Raw genomic sequence first — 20,406 nt, 5'->3', positions numbered from 1 at the left:
ATGAGAATTTTGCCTTTGACTTAAATGGTTTACGAGAAGGAGCAGGCCCATAATCACACAGTTTCAAAGTTACTGTACAAAAATGTATATCAATTATGCCAGAACACTACAAGTTAACAAGTGTATTAGATAGAGAATGGACAGATGGGGAGCTTATTGTAAACAAGGCAAGCTTGTTTGTGTCATCCCAATCAATAATTGAAAAGTGAGCAAGCCAATGTGAGCAGTATCAGTATCAGTATACTACCAGTATCAAACAAGGAAATTTTCTGGTGATTTGTTTGCAAAATCCCCCCCCCGCACACACAAGTAGACCACAAGATGCAATTTTCCAAATAATTAGGAAAAAAAATCTTGATTTTATACTATAAACCAAATATGGCTTGAAGAAGAGGGCAGGGAAGAAGGAAAACAACATTTCAGAAGCAACTGAAAGGTTTATGGAAAGCCTAGAGGGGGAGAAAACAAACAAAACAAAAACTATTGTGGTTACACAGCAGGTCAAAAAATAATGAATTTTACAAATCAGAATTCCACAAATCCACTCGTCTACAGTACCACACACCTCATTAAATGTGCCAGAACTGCTGTTGAAAAGCACCTCATGGGAAAAATTACATGACCCATATTAAAGAAAGACATTTTTCCTATCCCATACATACAGTTAAATCATTTAAAAAGTCAGGCTGTCCCATGATACATAGTGACAAAACCACTAAATGGTGATCCTAAACCAATGTATCGTTTCTACTTAATCAAGAGGTTCCACAGGAATCGCACAGGTTGAAGAATTTGGCTGACACCACGTTTCAAGAGAATATGGAGTTTAAAAACAAGGATATATTTTGTAAATAAAAGGTAAATGAAATATATTTAGATTCTGTCACATAAGAGGAGAAAAGTGTCCTGTATGCACAAGGTCAACAAGAAAACCAAACATACAAAGCACAGGGTCACAGCAAATATTATCAAGTTATATATACAGAAGACAAAGGTGTGCATTTTCTTCACAAACCATGCCATTCTTTCCAACTATACAGATTATCTATTTAACAGACTGAGTTTTCCAGACAGCCTCTAAAAAACATACCTGAAAATTTTGAAGTTCGATGTATGAATACATGAAAAAAAGTATTTGCAAGTGCTAGTCAAAGTAATGGTGTACCCAATCTACTTGCAGAAACGTGGGATTTTGGAAGATATCGTACAAAATGTATAAACGGCATTCATTACTATTTACCCTTGTCAATCTTTAAAGCACTGAACCCTGATATTGTACTGGTATTTGCCAATGTATTCTAATGTCCTCCAGAGAAAGACTAACACCATTTTTCTACTCTACTATTAGGACTTTTTAAGCAGATAGTTAATGAAAACAACTGTTACTTCCTAAAACTTGTAGAAATGGGTGACTGAAATATGCTCCACAGAGTACGGAACAGTGTGAATATGTTTAAATTATGTTACCAAAAAGAGCGTATGTTTTAAAATGATGCTGTCAGGTTAAAAGTATTTTAAAAATGGATTTCCTAGGCTATTTATCAATACCACCTGAACTAAAAGTTTTACAATTCTAATTTACTTTTGACTACTTATTTAAAAGCAAACACTGTTTACTTTTTGTATTTCATTCCTATGGAAAAAAAAGACTAGTAAGTTTCACTTTCTGGATCTCATGCACTGGCAAAGCACTGCAACATCTGAGTTGCAAATACTGCAGGTGAATGTTTAAACTCAAACAAAACACGATTTTCTTTTTTCCCCCCCATTTATTCTGTAAGTTAAACATAACACCTCATAAAAAATTAGTTTTGTACATACTGAGGGGCAAGGGGAAGAATTACAAAATCTAAATCTTGATCCTAAACCACCTGACACTATCCCTTTAAATAAACAGTAGAGAAAATAAAAAGTTTGTTCTCATTTTAAGGTTTGATGTCAGTATTTTGACCAGAGCTACTCATGTGTCAGAGAGCAGGTTTAGCATGCTACTTTTTTGTTCAGCATGTTTATGAAGGTAACCCAAACACATGGCTTATTACATCCAAATAAGCCTAATGAGGTATATTCAATACTTCCTCTTCCATAGGGTGGTTTGGGGACCTGCTAAATCTGAACAGGAATGTCTGCTCTGTTTTATCACTAATCAGGGGATGGGCTTCACGAGGGATCCAATCCTAATGAACACCGAACAGCCTTATCTACTACTGATCTCTATGGCAGTCCAAGGCATTCAGCACCTCATAAGATCAGGGCCTAGGAGAAGAACCTATGTGAACACCTCCTGTCTTCCTTGCCATTTGAAGAATGGGCTTGCTCAGAAAGGAGTCTGCAGGGGCTGGTGCCAGAGGCTCTTTTTCAAACAATGGGCTCCCCAAATGTGAATGGCACAAATATCTGCCTATTCCACATACTTTTATCATTGTCATACTAGAGCTGTCGATTAATCATAGTTAACTTACATGATTAACTCAAAAAAGTTAATTGCGATTAATCACAGTTTTAATCACACTGCTAAACAATAGAATACCAAATGAGATTTATTAAATATTTTTGGATGTTCTACATTTTCAAATACATTGATTTCAATTACAAAACAGAATACAAGGTGTACATTGCTCATTTTATATTATTTTTTATTCCAAATATTCGCACTGTAAAAGTAACAAACAAAAGAAACGGTATTTTTCAATTCACCTCATATAAGTAGGGTAGTGCAGTCTCTTTATCGTGAAAGTGTAACTTACAAGTGTAGTTTTTTTGTTTGTTACATAATTGTACTCAAAAACAAAGAAATGTAAAACTTTAGAGCCTACAAGTCCACTCAGTCCTACTTCTCCTTCACCCAAACAAGTTTGTTTACATTTACGGGAGATACTGCTGCCCACTTCTTATTTACAATGTCACTTGAAAGTGAGAATAGATGTTCACGTGGCACTTTTGTAGCAGGCATTGCAAGGTATTTATGTGCCAGATATGCGAAACATTCATATGCCCCTTCATTCTTCAGCCACCATTCCAGAGGACATGCTTCCATGCTGATGATGATTATTAAAAAAAAAAATTATGCGTTAATGATATTTGTGACTGAACTCCGTGTGGGGGACTTGTATGTCTCCTGCTCTGTGTTACCCACATTCTACCATATATTTCATATTATAGCAGTCTCAGATGATAACCTAGCACATTTTGTTCATTTCAAGAACACTCTCACTGCGGATTTGACAAAAAACAAAGAAGGTACCAACATGAGATTTCTAAAGATAGCTACAGCACTCAATCCAAGGTTTAAGAATGTGAAGTGCCTTCCAAAATCTGAGAGGGACAAGGTGTGGAGCATGCTTGCAGAAGTTTTAAAAGAGCAACACTGATGCAGAAACTACAGAACCCGAAAGACCCAAAAAAAAACAAAAAAAAAACACTTTTGCTGGTGGCATCTGACTCAGATGATGAAAATGAACACGTGTTGGTCCACACTGCTTTGGATCATTGTTGAGCAGAACCCGTCATCAGCATGGACACATGTCTGGAATGGTGGTTGAAGCATAAAGGGACATATGGCTCTTTAGTGCATCTGGCACGGAAAAAGATCTTGCGACACCAGCTACAACAGTGCCATGTGAATGCCTGTTCTCACTTTCAGGTGACGTTGTAAACAAGAAGCGGGCAACATTATCTCCCACAAATGTAAACAAACTAGACTGGCTGAACAAGAAGTAGGACTGAGCGGACTTGTAGGCTCTAAAGTTTTACATTGTTTTATTTGTGAGTGCAGTTATTTTTTTGTACATAATCCTACATTTTTAAGTTCAAATTTCATAACAAAGATTGCACTACAGTACTTGTATTAGGTGAACTGAAAAATACTATTTCTTTTGTTTTTTAAGTGCAAATATTTGTAAATCAAAAATAAATATAAAATGAGTGCTGTACACTTTGTATTCTGTCTTGTAATTGAAATCAATATATTTGAAAGCGTAGAAAACATCAAAAAATATTTAAATAAAATGGTATTCTATTGTTGTTTAACAGTATGATTAATCACGATTAATTTTTTAAATCGCTGGACAGCCCTAGTTCATACCTAACATTTCCCAAAATAGAACTAATTTCAACCCATTATATTTCAAGCTTAAATAGTGTATTTTGAAGAACTACTAAAGAAAGATAAGGGTCAAAGCAAATAAGTGGTTGTCAGTTTTCCTTCCTTTCATTTTAGGCTTTGAGAAAAATCTGCATACAGTGTCTCGCTAGGACTGTGCCAGCATGATAGCACCCTCATCGCCACATATCACAAATTTGTCAAGACTGAGTCAAAACAAGACAGAGTCCTTCAAGCAAAATTAAATCCCCCTACTTATTTACACAGTGCCATTAAGTGTACATGACGTGCTGTAACACAAAGGGAAGTCTCTACTCCCTACCACCAAAGCTTACACTTTAAAGGTGAGAATTCTGCAGTTAGCTCTGTGGAGACATGGGTCCACCTGCACTGAGTTCATTGTAGGCACAGGCTTCAGATTCTTATTACACAGAATGCCACACAAAGAATTAGAGTAGTTTGAGGTAACAGGAAAAACAAGACTTATATTAGTTACTTCCATACATATCTTGTTTCTTCAGCTATTTTGCTAAGGGTTTTTTTGTTTTTTTTTTAATTTAATTCCACCAAGAATCTCAATATAGCCTTCAAAGGTTAAAAAAATAGCACTGTCTGCTTTGTCCTTTTCTTAGCCATGTTGTACAGTAATTACTAGAAGAGCACTAAAGAAACAAAAAAAAGGGTTTAATGAAAATGTCAAAGTACTGCAAAAGTGAAGATCTGTATCTCACCATCAGAATGGAACCAAGATCTTCATCCATGTCTACTACTGTAGATTACATACAAAAAAGTCCTGTTAAAACCATATTATTTAGGTTGCAAAGTCAAGCACTCAAAAATTAAGAAAATGCTAAATTTAAAGTTGCATGTGCAATCTTATTTCTTCCCTTTGGTGTATATATTCCCATACACTGAATGGAACAGTATTCCAGTGGAAAAAAAATAGTATAGCATTTCCTAATTTTCAAGCATTTAACTTTGTAATCTAAATAATGTTCTTTTAACAGATTTTTTCATAGTGATTTTCTAGTTTTGTTTAGTTTAATTAAAAAGGTAAAAACAGACACCATTATGTGCAACACACACTACCCCATCATGCATCATCATCATGGTTTGAACCCTGATCTTCAAACTTGTGCCACTTGAGCTTCAGGACTAACAAACAAGTATTAGCTGGTAACGGGAGAAGGCTGGTAATCCCGGAAAGGGAATGGATGAGCTCCTGGAGCCAGGTGCTGAGTCTAGAGGGTGGTTGAAGTAGACCAGCCCGTCACCTGTTCTCTCCCCCATCCACCAGGAGCTGGGGAAACTCCTGCCTCATGTGGTGCCCCCAGAGAGGAATGGGCCACTGGGACAACATGCAAGGTGTAAAGGGATGCTCCAAGTATGGGCCTGCCCCAACTCTCTCCACCTGCACTGCTACAGCTGATCTGGTAACTCCCAGGCATTCCCAGTGCAGTGTATAGGATGGTGGTGATGGTGGTGCTACTGTGTGGTCCTGGCTCATTAGACTGTTTTCGATCAGTTATTACTTTGGCATGCTGCCAAAATTTTCCTGACAAATGTCAGCAAGGAAAGAGAAATGGCTATTTTTAAAAAATTAATAACTGATCCATGGGTCAAGAAGAAATCTCTCTAGCCACAGAGCATTCCCCTGGCCAGATTTCAAAGGCTTGTTGCAAACAATGCAGATGTTACAGCTTCTCAAAAAGATCAGAAGAACACTTTCTATTTTATACTGGAAGTGTTACGCGACCTAAACATCGGGGGTCACAACCACTCCTTCTACAACACAGAGACAGATTTCAAGGGCATAAATAGTTGTTGGGCACCTAACTCATTTACCTTTACTGAAATTAGACTCCTAGCTGTCATTTATGCCTTTGAAAATCTTTTCCATGACATACAGTAAAACATATTCAAAATCTATTTTTATTAGGAAATGAAATTTGACAACTCCATCTTTAGATTTCTGTCAATACAGGATGTTATTCAATTATTCCACCAGCAAAACTCAAGTTGATTACTCGTAATTTATGCTTATAATTGCATTTACAAGTAATGACTTATTTGTGCATTGAATTAAGTAGCCTCAGTTAATAAATCATTCTCTCTACATAAGGCATTAACAGAGTTATAGGCTGGAAATCTCAAACCTGTGAAACATTAGAATGTAAAATAGGGTTCTCAGGTACCCAACACACTTGCTTGATGATGTACATTTTATCAGTTTATTAAAATAGAATTTAAGTATCCAGTGTACGTCAAACTTCAGTGTTATTTACCTCACTGGTTTATTTAAAATTACAAGATCATAAAACATTTTAAAAAAAAAGTCTTAATATCTGAGACATTGACCTTAAATTTGGATTATGAAATCCACAATAGAGCCTCACTTCAATACAGAAAAAAAAATGGTCCACTACATTTCTAAGTCACCAGAGGAAAATGGAATGGATAAACCTAGAGAGGTGACTGAGTGGACTCTTAGAAACGGGCTTTGATAGGATCCTTTCAAACACCACCTCAGATTTTTAGGTGCAAGTAAATTTCACTTTTCAAAAGATACTTTGTCAAAACTCACAGGATTTTTTTAAAATCCCGACTGTGCATATGCTCTTGCAGTTCATTTATTTGCTAAAGGGAACAAGAGAAACCAAGCAGGGAAAAAAGGGAAAATAATTTGGCAAACAGATTATTTGATCAGCGCGTTAAAACCATTGCAGATTACTTTCCTTTAGTAGAACTGTTTGTCAGTGTGTGTTTTTCCATGAAGCATTTCAGCAATAATGACCAAGACGACATGTTTTTGTTCAAATCACACACAATAGGATTACATATGAACTGACCTTCCATGTGTTAATTAAAGACAAAGCTCTGCTTTCAGCTCATTATTGCTCTTATAGACAGAACAGAGACTTTATAATATTTAGTATATTTCCTTTTTACCTTTGTGGAACTGCGTGGAATAGCTTCTGATGTACATGGCTGCATCAGGGCATAAATGTATTTTATCATTACTTTAAAGTATGAAGAGCAACCAATGAGAGCAAAAAAAAGAAAAACCCCAAAATAAAAAAACCCAACCCATGCTACTGTGTATTAATTAGGGCTGCCAAGCGACTAAAAAGAGTAATCGTGATTAATCGTGAGATTAAAAAAATTAATCACGATTTATTGCGGTTTTAATCACACTGTTAAACAATAGAGTACCATTTAAATATTTTTGATGTTTTCTATTTTCAAATATATTGATTTCAGTTACAATACAGAATACAAAGTGTACACTGTTCACTATATATTTTATTACAAATATTTGCACTTCAAAAAACAAAAAATAGTATTTCAATTCACCTCGTACAACTACTGTTACGCAAGCTCTTTATTATGAAAGTTGAACTTACAAAGGTAGAATTTTTTTTCTTTTAATATAACTCACTCAAAAATAAAATAATATAAAACTTTAGAGCCTGCAAATCCACTCAGTCCTTGTCGCGGATATGGAAAAATTTCACCTCAGGATTTTAGCATTCAGTGGGAGAGTGAATTGTACAAGAGGCTTTTTTTCCCCTGCTGCAGCTGGGTTAGCCTTTATTATGTATGCGTCTCCAGAGGAGTCTTGGATTATTGAAGGGATAAGATTTTTTTAATCTCAGAAAGTCAGTATTCTGGAGATGGGAGGGGTGTTGTGCAGGAGAAAGGTGAATTCTTGATGCTGCTCCTGTTGAGCTGGGTTTCTGAGCTCACCAGATGCACCTCCTGTCCAAAGAGGAAGGCAGTTTCATCTTAGAAGTCTGCATTCAGTGTTCAGGGAGCATTAGCAAGCAATGACTTGTGCAGGAGGAGAGTCCAAAAGGACAGGGGTGACTATGAGGATGGGCAGGAAGAATGGGGGGGGGAGGAGTGGTGAAGCAAGCCATGTCTGGTGCAGGACGAGGAAATGTCTTGTAGCTGCTAGAAGAGTGGTTTCTGGTACTGGGCTCACCAGGCTCACCTCCTTTTACTGAGCTAGGTGGGCTCCCTTCAGTTGTTTGCAAGGGAGGGTGGGTTTTACCTCAGGGACTCAGCATGTGGCGGGGAGGAGAGGCTGGTGCAGGGAGGCTGAGCTCGCCAGGCCCCTGTTCTCCATGGGGGACCCCCTCCCCACTACCCGGAGCGAGGAGCTGTACGGGGGCAATGGGGTATGGTAGAGCAGGATCCCTATATTTCTACTGGAGCCAGGATGGAAGCCACTTCCTTTTCTCTCCTCTTCCCACCCTCTGGAGGCATATTGGTCTCTGAGGTGCCACAAGTACTCCTTTTCTTTTTACACCTGTTCTGACACAGTTAGGTCCCTCTGCAGCTAATGCCTCCCTCCCCGCCCAGAGTCATATGATTAATACCATTAAAAAAAATAATGTGTTATTTTTGTTTTCAGTTAATCGCAGGCATTAACTGCGATTAATTGACAGCCCTAGCATTAATTCATGACAGTTGTGATAGATCGGAATGAAGAGAAATGTATGAGCCTTCAGTTTCCAGCCTAAATATATGGATGAGAAATACCAATAATGGTCAGTAAGAAAGACAAGGAATCATTACATTAAGTAGTTCTCTGAGAGCATGATTCTGCACCCAATGGGAACAGGACTGGGCCTTAAATGCAACTTTTATGTAGAGCATTTTTAAAAAGTAAACATTAATTTAAAGCATTATAAATTGTATTCTGGTTTTATATAACAGAGTGAGCAAATTTGTGAAAAACAATTTAAAAAATATTTTAAATTTATCGCACCAGCCAGATCTGAATACACTTCTAGACATTTTATCTCACAGATACAAATGAGAATCAGCAGATATTCTGAGGGGGAGGGAAATCCCTTTTGTTTCGTTCTACTTAGTTCTGCCCAAAGAATGTTCCAGATTGTCACCCAGAGTGTAATCCACACCACCAAATAACCACCAGATTACTAGGAAATGTGCCCAGTTTGGGATAATGACTATCAAATTTCAAAGTTTGACAGCAAAATATACAACATAATAGTTATACAACATGAGCAAATACTTTTGTTTCTTTTTATATTTTTAAGGAAATTGCTAACTAAAACTAGCTATCATACTAGAGTAATCCAGTGGGAACAGAATTCACTTACAGTTAAAAACAAAATGAGTAAAAGGAGTCATTTTGAGCTCTGGCCAACATACTGTTCTTCACACAGTCAGAGCAATTAGAATGGACAAACTGCTAGCTGTACAAAGTTAAAACTTAAGATGTTTTACCAGATCTGGGGGGCAAACCAGGAAGGTACCAAGTAGACACAACTCCTTCCAACTTTAGTTTATATAAAACAAGAAGAATGTGGAAAAATTGGAAAGAGTCCAGCGGAGGGCAACAAAAATGATTAGGGGACTGGAACACATGACTTATGAGGAGAGGCTGAGGGAACTGGCAATGTTTAGTCTACGGAAGAGAACAATAAGGGGGGATTTGATAGCTGCTTTCAACTACCTGAAAGGGGGTTCCAAAGAGGATGGATCTAGACTGTTCTCAGTGGTAGCAGATGACAGAACAAGGAGTAATGGTCTCAAGTTGCAGTGGGGGAGATTTAGGTTGGATATTAGGAAAAACTTTTTCACTAGGAGGGTGGTGAAACACTGGAATGCGCTACCTAGGGAGGCGGTGGAATCTCCTTCCTTAGAAGTTTTTAAGGTCAGGCTTGACAAAGCCCTGGCTGGGATGATTTAATTGGGGATTGGTCCTGCTTTGAGCAGGGGGTTGGACTAGATGACCTCCTGAGGTCCCTTCCAACCCTGATATTCTATGATTCTATGATGCTCAGCAACTTTCAGGATGCATATAGCATCATGCAGAATCTGTGCTCTTGTTTATTTGTCTGCTTTTTGCAGCATGGTGATTAAAGATAGCAAGGGTTCTGTATTCCACTTACAACTAAAGTTTTCTTACTGGCGGGATGGCATCCATTAAAGCTGGATACCCAGGGCAACTAAGCCCCGCCCTTTCCCTCCCCCACCTTACAGCTGGAATCCTGAACAAAATGAGCACAGACCAGGTAAGACAAGGGAAACCAAGGACTATTTACCAATATCCTCTGTAATGTCACAACACTTTTCTCCATTCTTGTATTTTCCTTACACTCATGCTTCAAACATGAATAATAGGGTACAAATACTCTTAATTACTTATTTCAAAATGGTAACAAATATTCCTTACTACTTAAAATATGTGAGCTTTAAACAAATCACACTTTTCAATTAAAACGTAATCAAGTTACATGGTTGGAGATGTGATGGTTCTCAGGGTACCCAGGACTGAGAGTCACCTTGTTAGTTCCTGCCTCCAGCAAGAGGGAGTCTTGCCTGTGATAGCTGGGGTTAGGTCCCTAACACCACCAGCTTGTGAGCCTCTCAAGCACTTTCCTCTGGGCTATGCCAGCTTGCTTTTGCCTTGCAGATTAACAATAGGTGCACCCCACTCCCCAAAGTCCCTTGAAGTGTTCTCCTGTGATATGCAGCCCCTTGAGACTGGCTACTCTCAGAAATTCCCAAACCTCGACTCCCAAAGGAACATGGTACCCCTGTTTACCAGTTTTACCTGAGGTTACCACTCCTGTATAATGCACAGCACTTATCAGCAGTTATAATACAAAAGTAGGTTTATTTACAAAAGAACAAACTCCACTAAAAACGAGAGAGTGAAGGAAAGAAATGGTTAAAATACAAAACAAAATAATAAAATGTGAACTAGGGCTTACATTTATTAATAGTTATCTTTCCTGTCTAATAAAATAGGTTCTCTCTCCAAAGGTTCAGTCTGTTGCAAAGTTGGCTGGTTTCTCAGGAACCAGGATCCAATTTTTCATGAAAAACCTCCGCTCAACAAGATGTCTCCTCAGTGAATGGATGCAGTGTCCTTCTCCCCGGATATACTGCAGCGGTCTTTTGTCTTTATTCCTAAGCAGGGAAATCCCCTGACTGTTATAATGTTCCCTTTTCACCTCCAAATGGTTTTAATGTATATAGTTTGTCTGATGGTTTTCCACTGACTTTTCTGTGTTGTATTGCTCAATTGTCTACCATTGCAACATTACATAAACAGCTAGGCAGAGAGGAGCATCAACTCCCTCCTGCTTGAATTGGCCAGCAAAGAGACACATGATTGCCGATAACTCACTTTCCCGACAAGACCTTAAGGCATAGTTTTAAGTATAGTTACATTATTCCTGACATATTACATGTACATGCGTCCAATAATAATTATGAGTGGTGTATTAGGGGTAGTGAATTTGTCAAGTCTGAGACAGGAATTCCTTGTAAAGAACAGTGAAGCTTCTGCCCATTGGCTCTAATGACTCTCTGGGTCCAAGGAGACAAGAACAATTTTCTACTGAAAGTTGAGAAGCAGACTATAATAAAACTAAATTACCAGATCCTACACCACTAGAAACAATGTGGGATTTACCATTGTCTTCAGTGGATGCAGAATCAAGCTCCTCACCGTGAATTTGGCTCTTTCATTCTAGGCCCAATCATAAAAACTCTTATGCAACTGAATAGTCCTAATAAAAGTATTGGCAGAACTAAGTCCTTGGTTCAATCATTAAAATAAATTTAATAAATTCAGTCAGCTTTTGTATTATAAAAACATAGTTAATTACATGTGAAAATGTATACTTTTCAGTAATATTATAAAATTTATAATGGGAAAATCCTTTCAACATCCTCACCATCCTCTTCTCAGAACACAAAAATCCAGACATACCATTAAAATGCCCCCCTCCCCCAGGGACAGAATCCCTTTATTTTAATATAACCTTTAAGTGTTCTATGAATTGATATTTTGATATTTCAGGTATGTTCAATCACAATCCATCTCTTCATGTTAGAGTGCTGTTCTGGAATATGTGCAGTTTAATCTCTAAATATGCTGCAACAATGTTCTCAGTCTTCTAAGACACTGGTTCCCAATTAATGTACTGCATTTATGACACCTTCCCATGCCAGTGCTTTGCAAAAGATTCATGAACGAAAAACAAAACAAAAACAAAAAACACCTTACCAGACGCCTGGCAAATTCTTTGTTTTCTGAAAGAAATCCATATCCTGGGTGGACCTTTGAAAATAAAAACCAAGGTGAGTTTTAAAATTTGTCAGGTTTCAAAGACTAGAAATCAATACACAGACAGTTGGACATGTCAAGGTGAGACAGTGTCTCACCAATTATTTAAATTAGTTCAACATTTCAAGATTGATTGTCCTCAGCATAGGTTAAGTGATTTGGGTCTCCTAAATCACATCTGTTAACATGCATTGTCTGAACTGGCTTTTCTGGAGGCAGCACGTCTTGTCTTTGACAGAAGGGAGGCACTGTCTCCAGAGGCACAGATATGATCAGAGAATAAAAAGCCAGTCAGCTGCGAACCAGCTGAGCGGTGAACAGTGGAGATGCTAAGAGAGGAGAGCCCACTTAGGCTTTCATCTTGCAGGCTTCTCTGAGTAGTTACTACAGCACCTGAAGAAGCTCTTAGAAGGAAGGTAATATGAATGGGGAGTGTTCAGCTGTTACCTCCACAGGATGTGCCATGTTTGTCTGTCTTTCTTCCACAGGACAGAAGCAACTTTGTCTGTACAAAGTGCAAGCTGGTCTCCATATTGGAAGAGAAGGTTCAAGGTCTGGAGAAACAAGTATTGACCCTGCGTTGCACCAGAGAAATTGAAGATTTCCTGGACGGACATCAGGATATGCTTCTCCGGACACAACATTCTGAAGATTCAGAGCAGGCTGCGCAGTGGGTACAGAAGGACGGTGAAGAAGTTTGGCAGCATGTGACCTCCAGAAGAAGAAAGGAGAGCATCCATGTACCAGCAATGCAGATACAGATAAGCAACCATTTTCATGTTCTCTCCACAGGTACTAATGCAGAGAGTGGACTAGATGATACATCTGCGGGAAGGGTGCAGAAGGAGACTCCGCCGATTGGAAGGCATGAGATGTACTGTCCTAGGGATGAGGGTTCCACGACTACCGCTCCCAAGAGAAGGAGGCAGGTGGTGGTGGTCGGGGACTCCCTCCTCAGGGGGACTGAGTCATCTATCTGCAGCCCCAACTGGGAAAACCAAGAAGTCTGCTGCTTGCCAGGAGCTAGGATTCACAATGTGATGGAGAGACTGCCGAGACTCATCAAGCCCTCAGATTGCTACCCCTTCCAATTTCTCCATGTGGGCACCAATGATACTGCCAAGAATGACCTTGAGTGGATCACTGCAGACTACGTGGCTCTGGGAAGAAGGACAAAGGAGTTTGAGGCGCAAGTGGTGTTCTCGTCCATCCTCCCTGTGAAGGAAAAGGCCCGGATAGAGAATCGTGGAAGTCAACGAATGGCTATGCAGGTGGTGTCAGAGAGAAGGCTTTGGATTATTTGACCACAGGATGGTGTTCCAAGAAGGAGGAGTGCTAAGCAGAGACGGGCTCTGCCTAACGAAGAGAGGGAAGAGCATCTTCGCAAGCAGGCTGGCTAACCTAGTGAGGAGAGCTTTAAACTAGGTTCACCAGGGGAAGGAGACCAAAGCCCTGAAGTAAGTGGGGAAGTGGGATACCGGGAGGAAGCACGAACAGGAGAGCGTAAGAGGGGAGGGCTCCTGTCTCATACTGAGAAAGTGGAACGATCAGCAAGTCATCTTAAGTGCCTATACACAAATGCAAGAAGCCTGGGAAACAAGCAGGGAGAACTGGAAGTCCTGGCACAGTCAAGGAATTATGATGTGATTAGAATAACAGAGACTTGGTGGGATAACTCACATGACTGGAGTACTGTCATGGATGGATGGATATAAACTGTTCATGAAGGACAGGCAGGGCAGAAAAGGTAGGGGAGTTGCATTGTATGTAAAAGAGCAGTATGACTGCTCAGAGCTCCGGTATGAAACTGCAGAAAAACCTGAGAGTCTCTGGATTAAGTTTAGAAGTGTGAGCAACAAGGGTGGTGTCATGGTGGGAGTCTGCTATAGACCACCAGACCAGGGGGATGAGGTGGACGAGGCTTTCTTCTGGCAACTAACGGAAGTTACTAGCTCGCAGACCCTGGTTCTCATGGGAGACTTCAATCATCCTGATATCTGCTGTGAGATCAATACAGCGGTGCACAGACAATCCAAGAAGTTCTTGGAAAGTGTAGGGGACAATTTCCTGGTGCAAGTCCTGGAGAAACCAACTAGGGGCAGAGCTCTTCTTGACATGCTGCTCACAAACTAGGAAGAATTAGTAGGGGAAGTAAAAGTAAGGGATGGGAACTGGGGAGGCAGTGACCATGAGATTGTCGAGTTCAGGATCCTGACACAAGGAAGAAAGGAGCTCAGCAGAATATGGACCCTGGACTTCAGAAAAGCAGACCTTGAAAAGCATCAGGGAACTGATGGACAGGATCCCCTGGGAGAACAACATGAGGGGGAAAGGAGTCCAGGAGAGCTGGCTGTATTTTAAAGAATCCTTATTGAGGTTACAGGAACAAACCATCCCGATGTGTAGAAAGAATAATAAGTATGGCAGGTGACCAGCTTGGCTTAACTGTGAAATCCTTGCTGATCTTAAACACAAAGAAGCAGCTTAGAAGAAGTGGATGATTGGACAAATGACCAGGGAGGAGTATAAAAATATTGCTCAGGCATGCAGGAGTGAAATTGGGAAGGCCAAATCACACTTGCAGTTGCAGCTAGCAAGAGGTGTTACGAGTAACAAGAAGGGTTTCTTCAGGTATGTTAGCAACAAGAAGAAAGTCAAGGAAAGCGTGGGCCCCTTACTGAATGAGGGAGGCAACCTAGTGACAGAGGCAATGGAATGCGTTACTTAGGGAGGTGGTGGAATCTCCTTCCTTTAAGGTTTTTAAGGTCAGGCTTGACAAAGCCCTGGCTGGGATGATTTAGTTGGGGATTGGTCCTGCTTTGAGCAGAGGGCTGGACTAGATGACCATCTGAGGTCCCTTCCAACCCTGATATTCTATGATCTTTTTTGTTTCTTTTTTTGCCACACTTCTCCTACTACAGATATCTCAACATGTATCCTCAACCACACCCTTTCTCTTCCTCTTTAAACCACCCGCCCCACCTATTCCCTCCCAAAAATTGTTTTAGCATAAGATGTTAACAGTAGTTCTAGTGTCTACCATTAAAAGTTCTACCACCTCTCATGTTCCTAGCACTGCTAGTGATCAATGGGATAATGTGCTCTGCTTTTTCAGCAGGGACGAAAGCAATGTGTCCTCAGATCAAAATTATGTATCCCCACGTGCTATCCCCACTCTAATAAAAATTCTGCATATTTACACAAAAACAGCACTTTTTATTTTATATAAACTGTCAACTAAAGAAACATTCCGACAGACTAAAGATTATAGAATAAACTATTTTTATCTTCGTTGTCTCAAACAGTGTAAGCATCTGTACTATTTGTAAATTTAATTTCAAAGGGTTTTTGTTTTGGTTTTTTTGCAAGCACCATACTGAAACACATTTATTTCAAAAGAAACAGTAATACTAACTGAGCCACTCCAGGGTAATTACTGGTGTTGACTGATTCCATCCATCAAATTTTATTTAAAGATGTTTTTGTACATAGTAATGCATTTAATTCACTGGTACCACAGCAAAAAGCATTATTCCAATCAGTTATATGTATGTTTGTTTTTCCAATATAATCCCTGTTAAACTTTGGATCTCTAGCCCATTGGGATGGGAGGGGGGCAGACAACAGGAGCCATATTTACCCGTCTATGCTAATGTGCATTTTGTGGAACACTATGAAACAACAAAAATAATTATTGGATGCACCATTTACCTTTTCACAAGTGTAATTGTGTGTGTAATTTTAAAAATGATTAAAAACAAATTTAAACAAAAGCCTTTTTTGGACACAATTTATAAAAACATCAGAAAAAAGCTGTTATGGCATGGAAAGGGTTAGTGCTCAAAACTAATTGGGTTTTTTTTCCCCAAGCAAATTTGGGAATGAACTGAAGCTGCTCCCTGGTGTGAAAGCTGAATCCAGCAGCCACCTGCAGGATCAGCGACCAGAACTGCCAGATGCTACAAAGCCTTTGATTTCCAGTAGCGATTTCGGCCACATTTAACTCATGTGACATGAACTAACTGGAATAGCATATTCAATCACTTTTTTTTTTAAATACAAACTCTGGCTTTTCTGCTTTCTATATATGAAACAGCTGCAGCAGATAGACTCATTCAGACTCACAGCTTGGGCCCTGGTTTTCTTAATGGCTTCCATGATGGCATCCATGTTGAGGTAGCTTTTGCTGGTGGGAGCTGGGCCAACACAGACAGCCTCATCCGCCATTTTCACATGAACCTGAAGAGGCAAAATTCTGCATTAACAGATGCTCCCAGCAAAAATAATTACCACCACCCTGAAATATGCACACAAATCTGATTGTTTCAAAGATAATTAACATACCATAGCCACTTCTAGAATGTGCACTGAAATTAAACATCAATGTACAAGAACTCAAAGTAACATTAAATCACATTTCATTTGACCCAAGCTTAAGTCACTGTCAAAATGTTTTATTTCAATATATACTTTGTATTTGATTAAATAAAATCATGACAAATATAATTTCAGCTTCCTGTACTGATCATCTATATGTAAATTCACTGCCTAAAACTACTTTGTTACATGTAACCAGGGTAGCCTAATATCTTAATACTTAACAACAAACATTCATGGCCAGTTCCAAGCAGGCTCCCCAGGAAGTTGGGGATAATTAGAGTGAATTGAATGAAGGGATGCAGTGAGTGTCCCTGCACAGCATCAGGTCAGCACCATGCACAAATTAAAGCCTATGACTAAAGAGTTCAATATCACTACACGTGAACCAGAAAATCTTGAAAATTATTTAAGCAGGCTCATATTTGATTCCTGATCCATTGTATCCTTATTCACGTGTACAATTGTCAAATACATTTTTAAGTCAAATATTAACATACAGAAGTCTAAGAAAGTTTTCCCCACATTTTATAGGAATAATTAAATAGAAATGTTTTGGAGAAATGTAAATGGGTCATCTGCATAACACACTAGGTTGTTTTCGTTTGGTTGGGAGAGAAGTTATAAAACTGCAACTAAGCAGTGATCTTTGCATTGCTTTGGGAGTCCCAAGGTGATTTTTAACTACATATTTTCTTTTTCAAAAAAATACATACATTTGATAAATGAGAAACGTTTAATTGCAATTTGCAAAATGATTAAAATATTTTTTTTAAGCCAGTGTCTATGTTAACATATCAGTTCTGGCATTCCAGCATTAGTACAAATCCAACACACCTGAAGACCTGTTTGTTATTTCTTCCAGGTAATATTTTAAAAACACTACAGCCAAAATATTTTTTTTAAATTAACACATTACAGTTAGCTGTTGGACACTGGCATTAAAATACATGAAAGTAAGTAGCAAAATTTAGAATACTTTCAGTTCCTTGATTTATTTTCTTTTAGGAGTCTTACTCCAACAGCATGATAATGTTATATTGTAAATAGAGTATGAAGTTGTCAATTCACATGGTGATGTATAAAAACAGTTTGCTTTTTATGTTGCCTCTGCATATTACAGGATTATTCAAGGAAAAAGATGGTAGAGAAATGCACACATACATGAAGATATATATAAAACAAGAGAGGCAGCCAAAATATTTTAATGGCACAAAATTTTGCTTGAGAAGCAAACATTCAAGAAGACGTGGTAAAAACATTTCTAGCAGAAGCACAATTTCCTGATGTAACAGGGGCGTTTGTTCTGAACCTGAGTTTTGTTTCTCATTTTTAGTCAGGCTTTTAAGAGTTAGTTTGGAGAATTAAACCCTAATTCCCAGATTCAACAAGGTGCTTAAATTCATGCTTAATTTTAAGCATATGATTTGTCCCATTGTAATTAGTAGGGCTAATCACATGCTTAAAATTAGGCATGCACTTAAATACTTCCCTGAATCAGGATCTACAAACACACCTCACTTTCTGGAATCTCTAATCTACCACATGTGAACCATCACAGCTTCTGACAAATACTTAAGTTTTACTATGTAGTTATTCAACTATACCTTTTTTTTTCTTTTTTATAAATAAAGTCTTTATGGAGGAGATTTTAATAATGTCTATTTGAACACACAGAAAACAATTCTTAGATTGTAATATATTATTTTGAACAAACATTGCCAAAATTAATTTATGCACTAGCTTTCATTAAGCACTAAGAGCAAGAACATTTTAAGGTCCAAAACCTGCATGCATCCTTACCATAGAACCATATACTGGAAGGTACCTTAATAGGTCATCTTGTCCAGTCCCCTGCACAAACATTCCTGACAGGTGTTTGTCTACCCTGTTCTTAAAATTTCCAGTGATCGAGATTCCACAGCCTCCCTTGGTAATTTGTTCCAGTGCTTAATTATTATTACAGTTAGGAACTTTTTACTAATGTCTAATCTACATCTTTCTTGCTGAAATTTAAGTCCATTACTTCTTATCCTGTCCTGGTGGAGAAAGAACAATTTATCACCCTTCTCTTTACAACAACCTTTTACATAGTTGAAGATGTTATCATGTGCCCCCTCAGCCTTTTCTTCTATTCTCCAAACTAAACAAACCCAATTCCCCCCCCCCCCCGCCCTCCTTTCCTCATAGGTCTTGTTTCCTAGACCTTTAATCATTTTTCTCTCTCTGGACTGTCTCCAATTTGTCCACATCTTTCCCAACGTGTGGTGCGCAGAACTGGACGTATTTACTTTAGTTGTGGCCTGATCAGTGCTGAATAGAGTGGATGAATTATTTCTTGACTCTTCCTTCCTTCTTCTTGCTAATACAGCCCAGAATGATGTTTGTTTCTTTCGCAATAGTACTGCATTACATTTTTGACTTTTATTTATTTTGTGAACCGCTATAACCCCCAGATCCATTTTCTGCAGTACTCCTTCCTAGACAGTCATTTCTATTTTGTATCTGTGCAATTGATTATTCCTTCTTAAGTGCAGTATTTTGCATTTGTCCTTATTGAACTTCATTCTATTTATTTTCAACCATTTCTCCAGTTTGTCAAGATGGTACAAAGTTTAAAACTTCAAGAACATATGTAATCTTACTGACTTAAATGAGACTATTCAGGTGAGTGAAGTTAAGCAGGTAAATGTTGGCAGGATTGAGGCTTTCCTTACAGTAACATATAATCTTATGACAAAAAGTTAGATGATCATTTTTTTGAATACCAAAAGGGAAAAAAAAAAAAAACCCACAAAAGCGATACAGACACTCAAACACAGAACTGCATTCATTAGAACTACTGTGAACTGAGTCAAAAGTGACATTTCTGTGTTTATTTCTCCTTTTTTCTTCTCTTCTTTCAGCTCCTCTCCTCCCTTAGCATTCCCTGCTCACTTCTTTTTCCCCCTCCCCCTTGTTTTCTGGTTGTTTCCCTTCTCCCTCCACCTCCCCCAAATTTTCCCTAATTGCTGGCATCTTCCCCATCCCTTGCTCAGAGTTCAGCATCAATTCAGTCCTCCCCCTCCTTCGCTCTACCCCATGTGTAGGCATAGCAAAAAAGTAGAATTGACAACATCCTTTATTAGTTTCATTTTGCCTGTTCTGCTCTGGCATGGCGCACAAAGCAGAGACTCTCTGCATGCGAAGCCAAAGAGCTTTTCATGCCACCCTCTGGCATGAATGTCAGCATTTGTTGACTTTAATGGCAGCCGCTTGAGTAACTGAAGGAATTGAGTAACTGAAGGGGCATGAACCTTTTATATAGCTGATTATTTACTGGCTCTAGTCATCCAACTTTAAAGACCAATTTCATACTAGCATTCATGTGCTATCCCTCTAATACCTGTTAAGGCAGGCATTTTACTTATTATGTAACACACTGGATCATGATGAGTTTGTTCATGTCGTGTACCATGAATAAATTACATAACATATGGCAAGTTATATTGAAATATGATAGTAATATCTAAACCTACAGAGTACCCACAATTACAGGTAACTATTACAAAGTCATTATTTGTATCTACATTACAATAGCACCTTTCAAGTTACCACACAATGATGAGCAAAGACATTCACGGTAATACTGCAAGGTCCCTTCTCTGAAGAAACCAGAAACATACATACATGCAGATTTTCTACATTTCTTGAAGAATCCAATACTTTTCTCTTTGTAAGCATTGTGAATTTCAGCAGTCTCCTCTGAAATTCAAGTGGCTTTAGCTTGTCAGTTATAAATGCCTATACTGAGTGTGTGTTTGGTTTTCTT

At 38.6% G+C, this 20,406-nt stretch overlaps 1 protein-coding gene across 13 annotated transcripts in view; it reads right to left on the bottom strand.

Moving 5' to 3' along the window:
* The window catches only part of PCCA (propionyl-CoA carboxylase subunit alpha), a 420,612-nt gene that overhangs the window by 327,526 nt on the left and 72,680 nt on the right, over positions 1-20,406 (bottom strand). For all 13 annotated transcript variants that reach the window (XR_012159457.1, XM_073348756.1, XM_073348763.1 and 10 more), the window contains 2 exons: positions 16,344-16,457; positions 12,159-12,212 (listed from right to left, as the gene is read on the bottom strand). Coding sequence is in view for 12 of the 13 variants with exons in the window: in XM_073348756.1 (XP_073204857.1) it covers positions 12,159-12,212; positions 16,344-16,457 (168 nt within the window). In the remaining variant the exon portion in view is untranslated. The remainder of the gene's footprint in view (positions 1-12,158; positions 12,213-16,343; positions 16,458-20,406) is intronic.

The sequence above is a fragment of the Lepidochelys kempii genome, chromosome 1 (genome assembly GCF_965140265.1).
Source record: "Lepidochelys kempii isolate rLepKem1 chromosome 1, rLepKem1.hap2, whole genome shotgun sequence".
Classification (NCBI taxonomy): Eukaryota; Metazoa; Chordata; order Testudines; family Cheloniidae; genus Lepidochelys; species Lepidochelys kempii.
This window is presented reverse-complemented; position numbering and strand designations above follow the sequence as displayed.